Raw genomic sequence first — 13,327 nt, 5'->3', positions numbered from 1 at the left:
GCTATGAGATGGTTGGTGTGACCTTGTTTGGAGAGCTTGCCGCCCTTGTTTGGAGAGCTTGTCGGGGCCCTGACCTGGGTAAGAGGATCTTGGGGGTAAAGACGGCTCTGCACTGGTACCCAGAGCAGGACTGGAGGGGCTGGGCCGTAGACCTACACTTCTGAGCACCACTGGGCTTTCTAGAAGCCAGAGGCAAGGATGGCAGAAGGCTGTGGCTCTTAGCCCATTATTCCTCAGAGACCTGCTTGGTCCTCCTTCCCTGGTCTTCCCACCCCGGTTGCCTCACTATCCTCCTTTCCCAGAAAGACCATACATCACAGACTAGGCACAGGTGAGGAGCCAGGGATCAGAGAAGTTGTTGCTACCCACTCAAGGCCACACAGCTGAGTGGCCTGAGCCAAGATGCTAACCCCGACGTCTACTGGTCCATAGAGAGCTCCCAGGCCTTTGCCTATGGAGGGAGCACTGTCTTCCCATCACCAACTGGAAGTCACACTAATCTCTCCCCCAGGGGGGCTTTTGAGGCTCCAAGGAAGCAGTGGACATGAAAATGACATACAAATTGTAAATTGCCCACAGACATTAGTGTCTGTTACTGTGGTAACCGCCCGGCCTCGGTGGACCTCAATTGCTCTGGATAGCGAGGTTATGTCAGCATTTTAATTTAATTGCATTATTTTGCCTATCACAAAAATAACGAGCGTTATGTATACACCCAAACTCATCAAATTGTCTACGTTATATATGCCGGTTTTGATGTATTGATTACATCCTAATAAAGTTATTAAAATAATGTAGCTGCACCACAGAACATCTGCAGAAGCAGGAAGGGAAATCTATTTTGTCTCATCCATCCTGCATAAAGCTTTGTTGACATTCTGGGAAATTCCAGCCCCCACCCTAGCTTGTTTGCGTATTTAAAACAAGGCTGTGATCACTGGTCTAGATAATGAAGACATTTTATATACAATTTTATATTCTGCTCTTTCCCCCTTAGGGAGTTTGAATGTGAAGCAGCAACAGCCACTGCTTCATCTGGGAGCCCAGAGTGTCCTGGGCCAGGGCAGGTGCTGCATGGAGGGATGGAGTCGGTGGCCAGGACAACTTAGTGTGTGTAGCAGGCGCTTGCCCGGTCCCCTCTATTTAAATGTAAAGGGATATGTCCCACTGTATCCTGTGTCTCTGCCCTAATTTGTTGCTACCACAGCAGGCATTTACTACAGCTCAGAGGCCCAGTGTGTGTCAGGGGCTCCCTCTGGAGGGCATATATTAGAGCTGGGGGTACAGCTCAATGATGGGCTATAATACCCTGGTTCCTATCCCAGCACCCTCAAAGAAAGGTTTTTTTTTTTTTTCTTTTTCTTTTTTTTTTTTTTGGTTTTTCAAGACAGAGTTTCTCTGTGTAGTTTTGATGCCTGTCCTGGATCTCGCTCTGTAGTCCAGACTGGCCTTGAACTCACCGAGATCTTCCTGGCTCTGCCTCCCAAGTGCTGGGATTAAAGGCGTGCACCACCGCTGCCTGGCTAAGAAAAGTTCGTGATAAACAAAAGGTTTGTATTGAGTAGATACACACTATGCCAGACACAGGCACCACTGAGGCTTTGAAGTACATCTCAGAGCTTTGCCCTCATGGAGTCAGGCGCCAGACACAGACAAGGAGCACAGCACGCAGCCCAGGCCAGGAGAAGGGGGAACAGGCTGCTGTGGAATGGGGTCAAGGTGTTGATAAAAGCCCGAACTGACCTACTCTGGTGATGGGATGGCCAAACACCCTAATTGTTGTGCTAGAAACCTCATCCAACTACTGAGGGATCTGGATGCAGAGATCCATGACTAGGCCCCGGGTGGATCTCTGGGAGTCCAATTAGCGAGAATGAGGAGGGTTTATATGAGCGAGAATTGTTGAGACCAAGGTTGGATAAAGCACAGGGACAAATAGCCAAATGAATGGAAACACATGAACTATGAACCAATGGCTGAGGGGTCCCCACTGGATCAGGCCCTCTGAATGGATGAGACAGTTGATTGGCTTGATCTGTTTGGGAGGCATCCAGGCAGTGGGACCAGATCTTGTGCTCATTGCATGAGTTGGCTGTTTGAAACCTGGGGCCTATGCAGGATTGTTTGGCTCGGCCTGGGAGGAGGGGACTAGACCTACCTGGACTGAGTCTACCAGGTTGACCTCAGTCTGTGGGGAAGGCTTTGCCCTGGAGGAGATGGGAATGGGGGGGGGGTGTTGGGGGGAAGGTGAGGGGGACGGGAGGGGGGAGAACAAGGGAATCCGTGGTTGATATGTAGAACTGAATTGTATTGCAAAATAAATTAATAAAAAAAAAAAAGAAATAAAAAAAAAAAAAAAAAAAGGTTCAACAAGGTGGCCACACTGGTTTGCGGAGCAGGCTGCCCATGTGCAAGATGAGAAGAAAGTCTCTAGACTGTGCTGTACTGATGTCAAGGGAGAGCACCCAGGCCCAATATCCAGACTGGTGCTGACGTCAACCGGGAAGAGGAGACTTCTGGGTCAGGCATGGAATGATGGTGACGTAGAAGAGGATAGGGTCGGCTTAGAGGGTGTCTTATCACTTACAGACCGTTTGTCACACATCTGCAGAGAGCTGAGTTTGGACTTGTCAGTGGCCTGCTGCAGGCTGGGGTTGGCCAGCAGCCCTGTGGCACCTGCCTCCCCCCCCCCCCACTGTGGGGACTGGTGGGCTAGCCTGGGCAGGTCCCTCTGCTGGCAGAAGCAGAGGCGACAGGGTAGAGCTGAGTGTGGCAGCCCCTTCTTGGCCCTGTCTGCAGCTCGTTAGCTCTTGTCCCATAGATAGGCCCAAGCCAATCCCAGGGCCCAGCCCAGAGTCCAGGGCAGGTGGAGGTTTACTGTCCAGGTGCGGGGCATGTGAGTTCCGGAGAAGGGAGTAGGTGCAGGGGAAGGGAAGGTCTGGGGTCCTGGTGTGCACAATTACAGACTGCTCTGACTGTGGAGTGCAGGGCTGCTAGAAGCCCTGGGCAGGGAAATGACACATCATAGAGTCAGTCATGGTGTTGCTGGCTTCCGCCTACTGTTTCCCTGCAGCCTGTGGGGCACAGTGAGGTAGGAGACCATTTAGGAGAGGCCCTGGCCCTCGTTTGAAGGACATGTGTAGTTGGCGTTTTCTTTGGGCCGTGAACCAGCTCCCAAATAAAGACAGAGACTTATTATTAATTATGAATGCTCGGCCTTAGCGTAGGCTTGTCTCACTAGCTCTTTAACCTTATTTTTAACCTGTTTCTAGTCGGCTGTGTTTTGCCTCAGGGCTTTTTACCTTTCATTCTGTATGTCCTGCTTTCCTGCTTCCTCTGTGTCTGGTTAGCTGGCCCCTGCTGTCTCTTTTTCTTTTTTCTTTTTCCACCCCCCCACCCAGCCAGCCTAAATTCCTCCTCCTCCTCCCTCTCCCTGCCAGGAAGTCCCGGCTGTACCTCCTACCTAACTATTGGCCATTTAACTTCTTATTAGACCCATCAGGTGCCTTAGTCAGGCAAGGTAAAACAGCAACACATCTTTACATAATTAAACAAATGCAACACATCTCTACACAGTTAAACAAATATTCCACAACATAAACAAATGCAGCACATCTTTGCACAGTTAAACACGCATTCTGCAGCAGACAGGTCATAGCACTGGGATCTGGGTGTCACTGAGCCGGAGCTGAGGCTGTGGGGACAGGGAGGAGTGATTTGCTACTGCTAGTACCCAGGTTTAGGAACTGCTGGGGGGCGGAGCGTGAGGAGAGAGACCATGGTTCAAGGGTGTAGGCATCTCCCTGGCAGCTATCTGAAGATGGAATAGTCAGGGAGACCAGTGCTCTGCTGGCGTCCCTGGAGGACTGTTACAGACGATCCTGTTACCACAATTGGAGCCAGAGATTTTGGCCCTGACAGAGCCCAGGCCAGGAATGTGAAAAATGACCAGGATCCCATTCACAGGTGTAGACACTGCCCTGCCCTGCCACCAGGTGCTGCTTGGGCATATGGGTCGATGTTCTAGAACTTTCTGTGCTTCAAAATGTACTGGCAACACATTTTTTACAGGGATACTTTCACCTGTTCAATATTAGAAATACATTCAAATTAAAAGTAAAGATCATTTTGGGGTTCCAGTAAAGCCTGGTGGTAGGGCAGCCTCAGGTTTGGGGCTGGTGAACTCTGGAGCTTTTTCTAGAAGGAGCAACTTTCCTTCTGCCATGTCAGGGCCTAGCTTTCCCGTGCATGGTCCTAGCCCTGTAGCTGGCTGCCTGGGATGTTCAGGCCAATTTTTGCTGTGACTCATAGAGCCCGAGAAGGTTGGGGAATAGACTGGGTGTTGCCCTTGTTCCCAGATACTGAGACTGGAGTTTGGCGTGAGCACTGTGGACTTTCTCCAGACACCTGCCCACACAGGCGGGTCAGACACCAGTTACTGGGGCAACTCCATGAGGAAGGCCTCTGGGTGTTAAACTGAGTTCAGCTTTCTAGAACCTGGCCTGCGGACGGCCCTGATGGCATTAAGCCCTGTGGAATGGTGCCTACATGCCCCAATAGGCTCCAGGCCCTCAGCATGGCCCCACACTGTCCCCAGGTCTGTCCTCTGGGCCTGGAGCCCAGCCTAAGTGTCAGATTTGTACTAGCGACCTGCTGAGCACAGGGGGATGCCTGCCTGATGCTGTGTGAGGGACAAGGTGTCGGGAAGAATCCCACACTCCTGCAGGAGGGAGGGGACCCTCAGCATGCTCTGTACTCCTGGGCTCCCACCTGCTCCGTGGGCCCCCCGGGGTGGTGGGTCTGCAGAGCATAGCACTGTACTGATGTCATTGTGGGATAATGCAGTGGTCTAACAATGCCTTCTGTCTTGCTTCCTCAAGCTGACATCATCTCCACTGTCGAGTTCAACCACACTGGGGAACTGCTGGCCACAGGTGACAAGGGTGGCCGTGTGGTTATCTTCCAGCGGGAACCAGAGGTATTGTGGGGGTGGGGGGTCAGGAGGGAGGTGGGAAGAGGATGGGCAGATGGCTAGGGGTGAGGGTAGGGTCAAGGCAGATGTGGGCCTGGCAGGGTGCAGACTATACTCTGAGCAGGACTTCTGACCCATCTTGCCTACGTGTCCCATCTAGAGTTCCCTCACCGACTCCCCTCTCTCATGAAGTCCCTGGGGCTGGAGGGAAAGGGGATGGGCCTAGGAGGTGAACTGGGTCAGCTCCTAAAGCCCCCGACTCAACAGGAGTTTGCTGATGGTTCACTGACAGTACTGTAGTCCCAGGCGAACCAACAAGTCCCCAGTAGAACCCCACCCCTACCCCATCCAGCTCTCTGCTGGCCTGCCTGGCAGGTTTTCTCAGGCCTCCACCCTTCAAGTCAGTCTCCATCTGCTCCTCTGCTCTCCCCTGTTGCTGTGCAGCAGAATTCTGAATACAACAAGAACAGCCTGAGACCATCCACCCAGGAGGTCATTTCTGAAACCTTGAGAGAACTGTGTGGTCCGAGACCCCTTGCCCATTCACTGAGAAACTACTTTATGCAGACATTGGGATGAGCTGTCCCTATTCCGTATTCCATACGGTTTCTGCCTTTGCTCATTCTTGATGGCCTCTGAGGGTACAGATGCACACCCATTTACAGACAAGCCAATCAGCAGCAAGCCCCATGGAAACCTGCCGGGCTCTTGGCTGTGTCGTCACACACCACTCCAGCAAGGGGCCTCTCACCACTGAATGTGTTGGAGACGAGAAACCAGGGAGGGGGAGGAGGGAGAGGCTCAGGGAGGCAGGGCTAGGGAGAGGAGCTGAAGCCAGCCTCGCCCATGCTACTTGTCTCCCATGCTGCATTAGCTCATGCAGCCCTGCATCGCCACCCCACCCACCAGGCAGAGAGTTGCTGTTACCCTTCATCTGACAGCTGAAGAACTGCAGCATGGAGAGCTTAAAATAGCTCCCCAAGGGCAGGCCAGGGACATCCTGATGCACACAGGTGTCATTAGACAGACTGTCCCACCAGGGCACACCAGAGTCAGCCATCATTCTGCACACTGCAAAGAGAAATGTGCTCAGAGGTTCTGGTTTTTCCCCTTTACTGTCTCTTCCCTCTGGTCCTGCTGACCTTTTTCACAACTAGTGCTCATGGGAGGAGGAGGCAAAAAACGTGGAAGGATTTTCAAACAGGTCCTCACGCAAGACAGAGACTACCGGTAACCTAAAAATAGACACTTTCAAAATGAACAGAAAAAACTGACCCTGGGCTTGGCTGCCGTCTTCACTTGTTCCTGGCTGTGATTTCATGTTGTCATAGAAACTTGACTTGTCTGCTAGAAAAGTGGTCCCTGGCATTTATGGCAGGTCTAACACTCAGTATTTGGGGGTCTCCACCAAGAGGGGGTTCATAGCAGGAACTCTGCTGCCCAAACTGGGATGGGAGCTGCCATGGGAAGCTGGGTTAGGGCCTGACAGATGAGGGTAGATAGAGCCTTGGCATTGATTGGCATCTGGCCTCATCTGGGTGAATGGTGGCCACTTCATGGATATATTGGCCTCACAAGATGAGGGTCTAAGTTTGATCCCCAGAGCCCACATAAAAATACATACCCTGTGATCCTAGTTTTGGGGAGGCAGAGGCAGGCAGATCCCCAGGTGAGGTCCAGGACAATGGGAAACCCTGCCTCAAAGAGGATGGACAGTGTTCTGAGGATGACCTCTAAGGTTGTCCCTTGTCTCTGTATGCGTGATCACACACATGCATGTATACCTGCACACACACACACACACCTGCACGCCCCTTGTACACAAACACACATCCCTGCACACACACACACACGCACACACATGCACACACACACACACACACACACACACACACACACACACATGTACACTTGCATTAGCAGCTTCCTTTGGTGGTGTTGATAGCACCCCCCAGTGCACAGCGGATTCAGCCTCATCTCGGGTCTGCCTCCATCAGCCCTGGCTGCTCCTGTGGCTCAGTCTGCCTTTGGGTTTCCCTGCAGAGTAAGAACGCCCCTCACAGCCAGGGTGAGTACGACGTGTACAGCACCTTCCAGAGCCATGAGCCGGAGTTTGACTACCTGAAGAGCCTGGAGATAGAGGAGAAAATCAACAAGATCAAATGGCTCCCGCAGCAGAACGCCGCACACTCACTGCTGTCCACCAACGGTGAGGCCCGGCGGGGATGGCTAGCCTGACCTCCCTCCGGCTTCCGGGTTTCTCTGTGACTTTAGTGTTGATCAGACCACTCTCTTCAGCTTTCCCTGGCTAATCACAAATCTCACCCCCTCCCCCCGCATTGTAGACACAATGGTCATGGGTATTTCCAAGGTAGAGATGAGGTTGAATATTCCAAAACCAGTGACCACAAGATACCAACTGAACTCTTAGTCAGAGTCACAATTACCCAGACTGGGGCTGCCCCCAGTGGTGGGGAGAACAGACAGGTAGCTGGCCATTGTCCCTCTCCTCCAAGACACGCTGTGTGACCTCAGAAAGCTGTTGTTACGTGCCAGCTCTGCCTGCCACCCCTAGACTGGGTCCAGGCCTCCCAGCCCCTGCTGGCCTGGGCACCCACTAGTTCCTACACTCGCCCTGCTGCCCCTTCTTCCCCTCCTCAGCCCGAGAGTCAGGGCCAGGAGTCTGGTGGGGCAGACTTGGGTCCTGGCGGGCTTTGTGGCCTGGAGCATGTGGCCTTGCTTCATTAGCTTCAGTATGCACACTGCCCAGGGGTCGACTGGGCTCCCTCCTGAGGTTGTGGGGAGCTATGATATCCACCCAGTGCTCTGTGCTGTGTGAGCCTGAGGGAGGCTGGGAAGATGGTGTCACCAGTGCCTCCCTTGAGGAAGTCCTGCTGCTGAGGGGGCCCCAAGGCCTTCCTGAGAATGACTCAGCCTTTGTCACCTGCCTGCCCCCACAATCTCTCACATGGTGGCTTCCCTCCTCATCCCCTCTCCATCCACTGGATATTGCCTCGGGAAGTCTGCCCTGATGTCTCACCTCCGCCTGACCCCTCCCTTGGCATGACACTTGTCACTCTAATTGTGTGTCTCTGCCAGGCTTCCAGAGGACAGGTTCTAGCTGGCCTTCTGGAGGCCTGGCTGGGATCGGTTCAGCACACCTGTGCTCTGGGGTCTTTATCCTGTGCGGGAGTGGATGGATAGTCACATGGGACTAGGAGCGTGTAAAGATGACACTAAGCTTGTGTGTGTGTGTGTGTGTGTGTGTGTGTGTGTGTGTGTGTGTGTGTGCGTGCTCACGTGCGTGCCCATGCATGTACATTTGTCTTTAAAAATAACTTCCTGACATTGTGGAAGGAAGGCCAGCCGTGGGAGTCACCTACTTCTTAGCTCCACAAAACTTCTAGACCAGCTTTATACCCCAATTCCACCCATTCTTTACAGAAGACTGAAGGTCCCTATTGAAGGCCCCATCGGAAACCGGTTTTCCCTCTAGCTCCTTCCCATGCTTACAGTGTTGTTTCTGACTGCTGAGGTTATCAGGGTTCTCTGGGGACCCAGACCTGTGGGGGAGAGACAGACAGAGGAGAGAGGGAAAGGAGGAGATGGAGAGGAACTTGCCCCTGTGATTGTGAGGCCAGAAGCACGCAGCTCAAGCCTGAAGGGTGTCTGCTGACAGAGTCCCTTCTTCCCTGGGAGGTGGGCTTCTGTTCTGCCAGGGCCTTCAGCCAATTATACGATGTCCATCCTCTCCTGGTGGCAGGTTATCGGCTTGATGGATTTAAATTTTAATTGCCTCTAAAAGACCCTTCATAGCAAGAGCCGATGTGTTTTTTAACAGTGCCCATGGCAGAGCCAAGGCGAGCCATGAGATTACAATCATCTACACTTCCTCCTGTGACATCCGAGGGAGGAGTTCAGAGAAGAGAAGCCCTTGGAACTGGCTTCTGGGTGGCAGGTACCATCGAGTTAGGAAGGGCAGATAGGCCACCCTCTTCTCAGGAAGGAACAGTGGTACAGCCCCATTGTAGAGGTCAGTAGTGATCCTTGCAGGGACCGTGCCCTTTGACCTAGCAACATCCCCTGTCAGCGACTAGGAAAGTTGGGGTGAAGATAGATTCCCCAAATGCAGAGGTAGTCTATGTAAGGCATTGTGAGGGAGAACCTGGCTGTGTGAGAACAGGGGCGTGGGGTGACCCCTGGGGTACATGTCATTGTCCCTCTGGCTAGAGCAGGTGTTCTCTTCCTGACCTGGCTGTTCTTCCCCATTCTGTTCTTAAAGATAAAACTATTAAGTTATGGAAGATCACCGAACGAGACAAGAGGCCGGAGGGCTACAACCTGAAGGATGAGGAGGGGAAGCTGAAAGACCTGTCCACCGTGACATCACTGCAGGTGAGCAAATGAAAGATAGACCTGTCCACAGTGACGTCACTGCAGGTGAGCAAATGAAAGACAGACCTGTCCACAGTGACGTCTCTGCAGGTGAGCAAATGAAAGACAGACCTGTCCACAGTGACGTCCTGCACAGAATGTCCAGCGTTTATGTTCTACCAGGCCATGAGATGTCTAGGACTCTTGGAGCTAGAGTCAGGTCCATACTGTTGTGACATTATTCCTGGGGCAATGAACGAACAATCTACTCATCCTAGATAGGGAACCAATAATAGACCAAAGTATAGATACTACCAAGCCCACCAAGGTGAGCCAATGAGGTTTTTTTTTTTTTTTTTCAAGACAGGGTTTCTTTGTGTAATAGCTCTGGGTGTCCTGGAACTCGCTTTGTAGACCAGGCTGGCCTTGAACTTACATAGATCTGCCTGCCTCTGCCTCCTGAGTGCTGGGACTAAAGGCGTGTGCCATAATGCTTGGCTGAACCAACGAGTTTTATTGGGATTACTTAGAGGAGCAGAAATGAGTGATAAACAGTTACACCATCAAAGCCCACCCCAGCGTGGTGACAGCTTACAAAAGCTGGGAACCTGGAGCACACTGCACAGCCTGCAGGCAGCTGGACAGTTTGGAGTGCCCTTTCAGGTGGTTCAGCTGGTCTGAATCTCTACCAGGCAGCTCGGCTGGTCAGTTCCCTGGTCTCTGCTTCTTCCAGGCTGATGGCTGAGCCTTTTCTAAGCAGCTCAGCTTGTTAGAGAGTAACTTTGTAGTCTTCACAGCTTATATACTCCTGGAAAGGGAGGGACTTAGTGAAACCTGGTCGGTTTCAGGGACTTCCTGAAGCTGTTTTGAGTTGTTTATCTACCGTCCAAAAGGAGCTTCCCTGAAGGATGAACTGTTACACCTCCCCTTAGACCAGTAGTTCTCAACCTTCCTGATGTTGTAGTGACAGCCAACCATACAATTATTTCGTTGCTACTTCATAACTGTAACTTTGCTACTGTTATGAATCATAGTGTAAATATTTGAAATACAGGATATCTGATATGTGACTCCTGTGAAAGGGCTGTTCGACCCCCAGAGGGGTCGTGACCCACAGGTTGAGAATCACTGCCTTAGACCATTCTGTTATTTCACCTTGTAAACATCCTGTCCTAACATACCCTGTTGTTCCACTTCCCTTTTGCATCCTATGTCTTCAGAATTCCCCCCACTCCAGGATGAAAAATTTTAATCCACTACACAGCACACACCCTGGATGCCTCCTTACTGGCATGGTGTGGTGGGCTGTGTCTGTGAAGGGCTCTTCGCCTGCAGTTGAGGGGACAGCAAGTCAGAAAATGTCCATGACAGAAAGGAGAAACTGAGTCCCAGAGTATAGCCACACTTCCCCTGTAGTTACTGAGTTGAGCTCAGTGTGCCCTGAGCCTATGATTGGGTTGAGGGAACTGGGCTAGATCTTCTTAGGTGCAGTGAGGGCCGGAAGGTGGCTCGGTAGAGTTAATTAAGAGGCATAAGGACTTGCATCCTCCAGCAGAGTGTGGAACTTGCAGGAAAGAGTTCCGGGGGCTGGAGCGATGGCTCGGTGGTTAAAAGCACTTGCTGTTCTTGCAGAGGACCTGGGTTTGGCTCCCAGCACCTACATGATAGCTACGGCTATCTGTAACTCCAGTCCTAAGGGGTTTGATACCCTCTTCTGACCTCCTGGAGTACCAAGCACACACATAGTTCACATGTATACATGCAGTCAGAATGCTCATACATATAAAATAAACTAAATAAAATATAAAAAGAATGAGAGAGAGAGAGAGAGAGAGAGAGAGAGAGAGAGAGAGAGAGGAATATTGTGTGTGTATGTGTGTGTGCGTGGGCACATGCGCATGCTGGGCACTTCAGTTCACATGAGGTGGGTCAGGTTTACCTCCTGAGCCCCTTGTACAGATTAGGAAGCTTTGAAAACCTCACAGTTAAACAGTCTTGTAGAGCATGCTGCGTGAGCAGGGCAGGTGAAGGACATTTGCCATCTGTGACTACTTATTTCACACCCTGCTCCTGAATGAGCGTTGCATCCTCCCATTAAGATTGTGTGTCTTCTGCCAGGCAGTGGTGGCACATGCCTTTAATCTCAGCACTTCAGAGGCAGAAGCAGGAGGATCTCTGTGAGTTCGAGGCCAGCCTGGTCTACAGAGAGTTCCAGAACAGCCAAGGCTACACATAGAAACCCTGTCTCGGACAAAAAAAAAAAAGATTGTGTGTCCTGTGACACTTTTCCTTCCCCTGCCCATGTGATTGACTGTCTCTGCTCTGCAGGTGCCTGTGCTGAAGCCTATGGACCTGATGGTGGAGGTGAGCCCGAGGAGAATCTTCGCCAATGGCCACACCTACCACATCAACTCCATCTCAGTCAACAGTGACTGTGAGACATACATGTCAGCGGATGACCTACGCATCAACCTCTGGCATCTGGCCATCACTGATCGGAGCTTCAGTATCCTTGGCTTGACCTGCAGGGAAGTGGCCTCAGGGTGGTCTATAAGCACACTGACTTCTGGTTCTTCAGTCTTCCTGACTGCAGAATCATCCTATCTAGGGTGTAAAGGAGGCCAGGTGTGGGATCACAAGGTGTCTATTTATGAACACTTTAAAGACACAGCTGCTGTGAAGGCTCCATCACACCTCATGCCTCCTTAGAGTGTCAGTGGTCTCCATCACCTTGGTCCCCATAGGAACGATGGAGAAGCAAGAGAGCTAGAGGCAGCATGCTCTGGAGGAGAGGAGGCTGACCCCCCGGACAGCTACCTAGAGGTTGCATCCCCTTATGTTGGTCCAGTATTGTGTCACTCTGGATGTAGAGTGACAACTAGGGTATCAGAGACTTGGATGTCAGAAGTCAGGCAGAAATGGGTGTCCTGGTGCCAGAACAAGCTAGGGACTGAGCATTGTCCCTCCCCCAGCCTGCTAAGGAGAGAGTCACTTGCAGAAGATGTCAGCATAGCCTGCACCAAGCTGGGGAAGGGTAGGGCCCATCCAGGAAGGGCGGGCTGCTAGCATGTCACTATATGGACTGTTGATGACAGCCGTATTAAGTGAAGCTTTATGTGCTGGGCTTTCGCTCAGTGAGATAGACATTGTCACCAGCCCCTTTCCAGTAAGGGACCTGAATCATAGAGTCCGAGCTCATAGATGACAAGCATCTACTGGGAGAGAGTGAGGGGCAGGGAAGGGCATAGCTGTGATGGAATGGAGACAGTACAAAAATGTTGACTTCATCGATTTGGGGTGTGTTGTAACTGTCTTTGGACCTACGTGGCCACAGGACATTAGAACAAGTTAGTTGTGACTAACGAAAGAGAGTTGATCACTCCAACACTGAAACTTGCCCCGTGACACTGGCCTCCTTTTCTCATCTAGAATTCAGGAATTATGCTCACCCATGTCGAAGAGCACAGCATTCACCAATAGGTATTTATTCAATACCCACTGACATGCTTGAAGCTGACACTAGGTATGGAAGGCCCTGATATGCAGGAGTCTTCAGTGATCAGTCCTGGGGTCTTGGAGACAGGCCAGCATATGCTGAACACTTTCTTCATCCACCTCTACTGTGGGCCACAGGCAGCAGGCAGGCAGAGAAGAAGCCAAGGTGGGCCTTTGCCGTGTGAATCTGTGGGCCTGGAGCAGGTGGTGTGTGTGAAAGTGAGTGGCATAACTGGCCAGGAAACCTGGGCTACTGAGGGAGAGTGGAAAGACGAGCATGTCAGTGGACTGGTGGACCCTGTGGGAACTGGAGTGGAAAGGGAGCATGTCAGTGGACTGGTGGGCCCTGTGGGAACTAGAGTGGAAAGGGAGCATGTCAGTGGACTGGTGGGCCCTGTGGGAACTGGAGTGGAAAGGGAGCATGTCAGTGGACTGGTGGACCCTGTGGGGATGAGTAAACTAACATGGCTGTTGTGGAACTGTGTC

The 13,327-nt window shown here is 51.8% G+C and overlaps 1 protein-coding gene across 1 annotated transcript in view; it reads left to right on the top strand.

Annotated features, from left to right (window-relative positions):
• The window catches only part of Ppp2r2c (protein phosphatase 2 regulatory subunit Bgamma), a 95,048-nt gene that overhangs the window by 56,109 nt on the left and 25,612 nt on the right, over window positions 1-13,327 (top strand). The window contains 4 exon segments of the mRNA XM_052736085.1: window positions 4,881-4,978; window positions 7,016-7,181; window positions 9,255-9,367; window positions 11,675-11,852. Of these exon segments, the coding sequence (XP_052592045.1) occupies window positions 4,881-4,978; window positions 7,016-7,181; window positions 9,255-9,367; window positions 11,675-11,852 (555 nt within the window).

The sequence above is a fragment of the Peromyscus californicus genome, unplaced genomic scaffold (genome assembly GCF_007827085.1).
Source record: "Peromyscus californicus insignis strain IS unplaced genomic scaffold, ASM782708v3 Scaffold_13__1_contigs__length_99412109, whole genome shotgun sequence".
Taxonomy (NCBI): Eukaryota; Metazoa; Chordata; class Mammalia; order Rodentia; family Cricetidae; genus Peromyscus; species Peromyscus californicus.
Note: the sequence above shows the minus strand (reverse complement) of the source record. Positions and strands in the feature narration are given on the sequence as shown.